Source organism: Sapajus apella, unplaced genomic scaffold (assembly GCF_009761245.1).
Source record: "Sapajus apella isolate SASKATOON/1434 unplaced genomic scaffold, GSC_monkey_1.0 scaffold86, whole genome shotgun sequence".
Lineage (NCBI taxonomy): Eukaryota > Metazoa > Chordata > Mammalia > Primates > Cebidae > Sapajus > Sapajus apella.
This window is the reverse complement of record NW_022437026.1, coordinates 303810-311148: the sequence shown is the minus strand read 5'-3', so window position 1 is coordinate 311148 and position 7339 is coordinate 303810. Positions and strand designations below refer to the sequence as shown.

At 40.3% G+C, this 7339-nt stretch overlaps 1 protein-coding gene across 1 annotated transcript; it reads right to left on the bottom strand.

The window, feature by feature from the left end:
- Positions 1 to 640: 640 nt before the first annotated feature.
- Positions 641 to 3917, bottom strand: PRR4 (proline rich 4). Its single transcript, XM_032254208.1, has 3 exons — positions 2933 to 3917; positions 1944 to 1979; positions 641 to 939 (listed from the first exon to the last, which is right to left on the bottom strand). The coding sequence occupies exons 1-3, from the start codon at positions 2994 to 2996 to the stop codon at positions 641 to 643; spliced, it is 399 nt and encodes a 132-aa protein (XP_032110099.1). The 5' UTR covers positions 2997 to 3917.
- Positions 3918 to 7339: the final 3422 nt, after the last annotated feature.

The window sequence follows — 7339 nt, the reverse complement described above, 5'->3', positions numbered from 1 at the left end:
AAGTATTTCCAGGAAGATGTTCAAAAAATTAATGGTGGTGACTTTTGGACAGGGGTGTGGGTAAGTAGGATAAGATATCACTTTAAGATTTAGCTTCATACCATCCTGTTCAGTTAGATTTTTTTTCCTCGAGCGTGTACTAATTTCCAAATAAGTATTTTTAAAACTAAATAAAATAAGGAGCATCAAGTTCAAGTATCGTTTAGCAAGGACACTGGACCTGAGAGGCTGGTGTGAGGCAGGACTGAGCAAGGAGTGCTCTGATGGAAATCTGAGAGAAACCTGAGATGGAGAGACCTTGGATCTGAGAGGGCAGACTCAAGGAGAGGAGGCAGAGCACCAAAGGGAGAACATCCCAATTCCTAATTACCAACTCATTTTTATAAGACAAGTCATCTTAAGAAAAAAGTTGGGGAGGTCATTATTTCATAAGAATTCTTTGAACACCTTGTTAAGAATACAAGGACTTGCAACCTTATTCAGGAATATCTGAATACAAATCTTTAGAAATGGGGTCCAGGCTTATGCAATTTCAACATGTTTCCAATTGATTTGTGAACATGACAGAGTTTGAGAATGGTGACATTTAAGGCATTTAATGGAGAATGAACTGGAATCATACCTGTCATTGAATTCTAGATTACCAGAATGGCTGGTCCTGGGGACGGCTTCTTGGTCTGTCCCTTGGGAATAATGATGGTACTTCCTGTGGCACTTCAAGAGGAGGTAGGCGTAGAAAGTGGTGACGGCGTCCTCGATGATTTTGAAAAGGAAGTGGGGGAGGATGGTGGTGATGGAACCAATGGCCTCCTGGTCGGGGTGGTCTCTGCTGAGGACCATGATCTTGGTTTCCGCCGTCACCAGGGGGTCTAGGTAGGAGTCCTTCAGGAGGAGGTGTCTGGGGTCCCTGATCTGGGCCCTGACTTGAGTCCTCTACATCTGTGCGAGTAATGCCCAAGAATGCATGAGCTGAGTGAAGAAAAACTCTCCTCTCTTTACACTTCTCTCACCTTGCCACACAGCCCTCTTCTCCCCAAACCTGCTTCTTGACTGTCAACTTCCCTGTGCCCACTGTTTTGTTTGTTTGTTTGTTTGTTTTTGTTTTTTAATGCAGCTCTCCTCTTAATCCATGTAAGAGTAATATGGAAAGTCTCATTTATTTGTTCCTGTGACAAGTATGAGTCCTTAAATTTGAAAAGAAGGGTTCTTGCATAACAGAATTGCCAGAGGATGTCTCCAAGGACAGAAAAAAATAGCAAAAGGATCATAACTTTCAGTTATGTTACTGGTTATTTTTTTGGTTGCTGTAATACCTTACAAACTGTGACTCCATCTCTGGGCACCTAAGCCTTATGTGGAAACTAGAGCTGATTTCCCAGGCTCATGGAACCAATTTGTGAAATACTAAGAGACAGAAGAGAAAGGCAATGTGAAAGCCTGCACATGATCACTAAATAGCCGTGGCAAGTATTTGTCATCTGTAGTAACATAGCTGAGTGGATCAACACAGAGAAAAGACATCCATACACCTATTTTGTTTTGCTCTGTTTTGCATTAGTCCCTGAAGCCACATAACTGTTCAGGTGAACACTGGGGAAGAAAGAAGCAGTTAAGGATGGGAGGCATCAGAATGAGAACTGTTCTCATTTGTGCATCATCTCTCAGCAGTCATTTCAGCCTGGGACAAAAAGCCTGCCCACTCCTCTTGTCCTCAAAGCCAGGCATGTCTGTATTCAAGTTGGTAGCCTGGCTCACGGGTCCCAGAATCAAGGATGGGAAGAACTGTCCGTATATTTAGGGGCATTAACATTAATCAATGCCTGATTCCTCCCACCACCTTCCTCCCCCCAAAAATATGATGAGAGGAAGACATTGGAAAAGCTAAAAAAAATTCAAGTAGAAAGAAAAAGAAAAGAAATTGATTGAAGATCATTGGGATTTACCTGGTGTGGTGGAAGGCAAGTCTTCATGGATCACATCTAGGAAAAGAAGCACAGGATGAAGTGAACATTACCTCATAAATCTTTCAGGGTTCACAGTGGTCTACAGGGACAGGGGCTTTCTGACCGTACCCTGTGCATCCCCTAAGTTACCTCATCAACCAACTTCTGTGAAGCTGCTGGAAGGGGAGGAAGATGTCATGGGAGGCAGGGTTGTTACTGCCACTGAACATCAACCATGAACTCAATGTAGAAGAGTCCTTAGGATTCCTCAAACCCTAATGCTAATTTAAGCAAACTGCTCTGGGTATTTTCACGTTATATTTTAGTTCTACCCTATTCCTTCTCTAAATATTTTGATCATCTTCACATGCTTTCCCAAGAGGAGCGACCAGGAGTAAATATTTGGATGCAATCTTACACATACTGCCTGCAATATATTGAAATTTTAACTGTGAGTGGAAGGAAAATGGGAATTTGGGGACTTGATATTTCTATGCTATTATGTAGAAAAAACACATACTTATTATCCATTCCTCTATTCCTGAAAGTACTCTGATGTGTGTTTATCTCCTTCCTTGATTCTGCATCTCCTGTACAGCAAGGGCTCTGTCATCGCTGTCTACTGAAATTACTATAGGATCTTCGTAGTTGGACTTCCCTGGATCAGTCTTGAATTCTCCGCTGCATCCTTCACAGCACAGTCAGGTCTTTCTAAAAATACAAATCTTACTTTGTCATTCCTCTAACTGAGATCTCTATTGGGTTCCAAGAGTATATCAAATAAAGTATAAGATCTTGGCATGGAATGAGGGCACAACAGATGTCATCCTTGGAATGAGAACTCTGAAGTCCCATCCTTCTTCTCTTTGTCCTTCCTTCCTTCCTGCTCTTCCTCTGCAGTGGTGTGAGGTGAATCCCCGAGGCCCAAGAAAAGTCACGGCCCCTCACCCCAGTCCCCACCTCCTATTACATTTTTTTTTTCTTTTTACCATTATCTGTGCTCTGAGCTGAGCTCAGAGCCAGCAGGACCACTGAGAGCAGGACCAGCAGCATCTTGAAGGAGGCTCTGGAGTTGCTTCCAACTCTGTGCTGAGAGAAATATGGCAGCTCCCTTTATAAACATGAGCAGAACAATGGGACCTTTGATCTCCATACTGGGTGGACCTCACTACCTGACAGATTAGGTTTTGCTTTTGCCTCATAAAATTGAATGAGAGGAACTCTATGAGAGGAAAGCAAAACTTAATCTGTCAGGTAGTGACGTTACTTTTGGGACTTAGGCCTAGCCGGATGTGGTGGTAGGATGTGGTTAGGTACAACCTGTGACTCTTGTTACTTTTTGGGAATTTAGCCCAGCAGGATGTGGTGGTAGGATGTGGTTAGGTAACCTGAGTTAGGTACAACTCAAGCATAGTTTCTAAAAGAACAGAATCCAAGCAATTAGCACAAATATTACAATTGAAGCCTGGTCATCATTTGATTTTCAATCAGGTGAGACAGTTACTTAGTCTTTTCCCTGCATTGCTTGTCTGCGTGCACATGTGGTCACATTTGTATATGTGTGTCAGCAGTGACCCTATAGCCAGAAGTAAAAATGATTAATATCTCTGGCTATTAGCATAGCCTAAATTCCATTTGTATGATATATGTACCTATATGGATGATATGTAGCTTAATTTCATAATAATATAGGGATTATTTCTGCTTAATGTTGAGTTGTGTAAGGACAACACATACTTGAGCACACGTGGATGACAGAAGGTTGACCCTCAGTCTACTCAGGCCCCAAAAGATTAAGATTCTTTAAACTAAGCACTAACCAGAGAAGCTTCATTGTTGTAGAACACAGATATTAAAACATTCTATGTTTATTAATATATTGATGGTTAGTAAAGCAAAACTGGCCACAGAAAGCACCATTTGATTTCTGCAGCAGAACAGTGTGAATACACAGTTGCTCGAATAAGCCATGCTATTTTATGTCCCTAAGACTTCTTTCATAGTGTTTCTCTTTTCTAAAATGTTCTATAAGATTTAGTTTAGGTCTTACTTCTTGTACCAAATATTTTAATCATAATGACTGATTATTGGTGAACACAATAATATAATCTCATTAGATATTATGATACCCCATTGAAAGCCTCAGGTATTGCATTGATTTTCTATGTTTTTTTCCTTGTACTTTAGGTTCTGTGGTACATGTGCAGATCATGCTGCAGGACTGTTGCATAGGTACATAACATGGCAATGTGGTTTGCTGCCTCCATCCCCCCATCACCTGTATCTGGCATTTCTCCTGATGTTATTTCTTCCCTACCTCCCCACCTCCTGCTGTGCATCCCCTAGCTCCCCCCAACAGACCCCTGTGTGTGATGCTCCCCTCCCTGCGTCCACGTGTTCTCATTATTCAATACCCGCCTATGAGTGGGAACATGTGGTGTTTGATTTTCTGTTCTTGTGTCAGTTTGCTGAGAAAGATGATTTCCAGATTCATCCATGTCCCTACAAAGGACACAAACTCATCATTTTTTATGGCTGCATAGTATTTCATGGTGTATATGTGCCACATTTTCCTTGTCCAGTCTATAATTGATGGGCATTTGGGTTGGGCATTTGGTTGGTTCAGTGCCACAATGAACATAGGTGTACATGTGTCTTTATAATAGAACGATTTCTAATCCTTTGGGTATATACCCATTAATGGGATTGCTGGGTCAAATGGAATTCATTCCTGTTTCTAGGTCCCTGAGGAATCACCACACTGTCTTCCACAATGGCTGAACTAATTTGCACTTGCACCAACAGTATAAAAGTGTTCCTATTTCTCCACATCCTCTCCAGCATCTGTTGTCTCCAGGTTTTTTAATGATCACCATTCTAACTGGCGTGAGATGGTATCTCAATGTGGTTTTGACCTGCATTTCTCTAATGACCAGTGATGATGAGAATTTTTTCATATGTTTGTGGGCCTCATATATGTCTTCTTTGAAAAGTGTCTGTTCATATCATTTGCCCATTTTTGAGTGGGTTTGTTGGTTCCTTTCTTGCAAATCTGTTTCAGTTCTTTGTAGATTATGGATATTAGCTCTTTGTCAGATGGGTAGATTGCAAAAATTTTTTCCCATTCTGTTGGTTGTCAGTTCACTCTAATGATTGCTTCTTTTGCTGTACAAAGCTCTGGAGTTTAATTAGATCCCATTTGTCTATTTTGGCTTTTGTTGCTTGAGTCATGTTTTGGTGTTTGAGTCATGAAGTCCTTGCCTATGTCTATGTCCTGAATAGTTTTGCCTAGGTTTTCTTCTAGGGTTTTTAGTCTTATGTTTTATCTTTAATCAATCTGGAGTTAATTTTAGAGTAAGGTCCCAGGAAGGGGTCCAGTTTCTGCTTTCTGCACACTGCTACCCATTTTTCCCAACACCATTTATTAAACTGGGGATCCTTTCCCCATTGCTTGCTTTTGTCATGTTTGTCAAAGATCAGATAGTTGTAGATGTGTGGCGTTGCCTCCAGGGCCTCTGTTCTGTTCCATTGGTCTATATCTCTCTTTTGGTACCAGTACTATGCTGTTTTGATTACTGTAGCCTTGTAGTATAGTTTGAAATCAGGTAGCGTGATGCCTCTGGCTTTGTTCTTTTTGCTTAGGATTGTCTTGGCTATGTAGGCTCTCTTTTGGTTCCATATGAAGTTTAAGGTGTTTTTTTCCTGTTCTGTGAAGAAGGTCATTGGTAGCTTGATGGGGATAGCATTGAATCTGTAAATTACTTTGGGCAGTATGGCCATTTTCACAATATTGATTCTTCCTAACCATAAGCATGGAATGTTTCTGCATCTGTTTTTGTCCTCTCTTATTTCCTTGAGGAGTGGTTTGTAGTTCTCCTTGAAGAGGTCCTTTACATATTTTGTTAGTTGTATTCCTAGGGTTTTTACTCTCTTTGTAGTAATTGTAAATGGGAGTTTGCTCATGATTTGGCTCTCTGTTAGTCTATTATTGGTGTGTAGAAATGCTTGTGATTTCCGCACATTGATTTTGTATCCTGAGACTTTGCTGAAGTTGCTTATCAGTTGAAGGAGATTTTGGGCTGAGATGATAGGGTCTTCTAAATATACAATCATGTTGTCTGCAAATAGAGACAATTTGACTTCCTCTTTTCCTAATTGAATACCCTTTATTTCCTTTTCTTGCCTGGTTGCTCTGGCTAGAACTTCCAATACTATGTTGAATAGGAGTGGTGAGAGAAGGCATCCTTGTCTAGGGCCAGATTGCAAAGGGAATGCTTCCAGTTTTTGCCCATTCAGTATGATATTGACTGTAAGTTTGTCATAAATAGCTTTTATTGTTTTGAGATATGTTCCTTCAATATCTAGTTTATTGAGCGTTTTTAGCATAAAGAGCTGTTGAATTTTGTCAAAGGCCTTCTCTGCATCTATTGAGATAATCAGGTCCTTTTTGTCTTTGGTTCTCTTTATGTGATGGATTATGTTTATAGACTTGCATATGTTGAACCAGCCTTGCATCCCTGGAATGAAACCTACTTGATTGTGATGGATAAGCTTTTTGATGTGCTGTTGCAATTGGTAAGCCAGTATTTTATTGAAGATTTTTGCTTCTATGCTCATCATGGAAATTGGTCTAAAGTTTTCTTTTTTTGTTGAGTCTCTGCCAGGTTTTGGTATCAGGATGATGTTGGTCTCATAAAATGATTTGGGAAGGATTCCCTCTTTTTGGATTGTTTGGAATAGTTTCAGAAGGAATCATACCAGCTCCGTTTTGTATGTCTGGTAGAATTCAGCTGTGAACCCATCTGGACCTGGACTTTTTATGGTTGGTAGGCTATTAATTGCTGCCTCAACTTCAGCCTGTTACTGGTCTATTCAAAATTTCAACTTCTTCCTGGTTTAGGCTTGGGAGGGTGCAAGTGTCCAGTAATTTATCCATTTCTTCCAGGTTTACTGGTTTATGTGTATAGAGTTGTTTGTTGTAATCTGATTGTAGTCTGTATTTCTGTGGAATCAGTGGTGATATCCCCTTTATTGCTTTTATTGCATCTATTTGATTCTTCTCTCTTTTCTTTCTTATTAATCTGGCTAGCAGTCTGTCTACTTTGTTAATCTTTTCAGTATGCCAGCTCCTGGATTTATTGAATTTTGAAGGGTTTTTTATGTCTCTATCTCCTTCAGTTCTGCTCTGATCTTAGTTATTTCTTATCTTCTGCTGGCTTTTGAGTTTTTCTGATCTCATTCCTCTAGCTCTTTCAATTTTGATGATAGCATGTCGATTTTAGATCTTTCCTCGTTTCTCATGTGGGCATTTATTGCTATATGTTTTCCTCTGGACATTGCTTTAAATGTGTCCCAGAGATTCTGGTACATGTGTCTTTGTTCTTGTTGGTTTTGAA

Coding starts and splice junctions, on each gene's coding strand:
- PRR4 (XM_032254208.1), bottom strand. CDS start 2,996: ATGCTGCTGGTCCTGCTCTCAGTGGTCCTGCTGGCTCTGAGCTCAGCT. Junction 1,980..2,932: donor AGCTCAGAGCACAGATAATG/GTAAAAAGAAAA, acceptor TTCTTTTCCTAG/ATGTGATCCATGAAGACTTG. Junction 940..1,943: donor CTTGCCTTCCACCACACCAG/GTAAATCCCAAT, acceptor TTACTCGCACAG/ATGTAGAGGACTCAAGTCAG.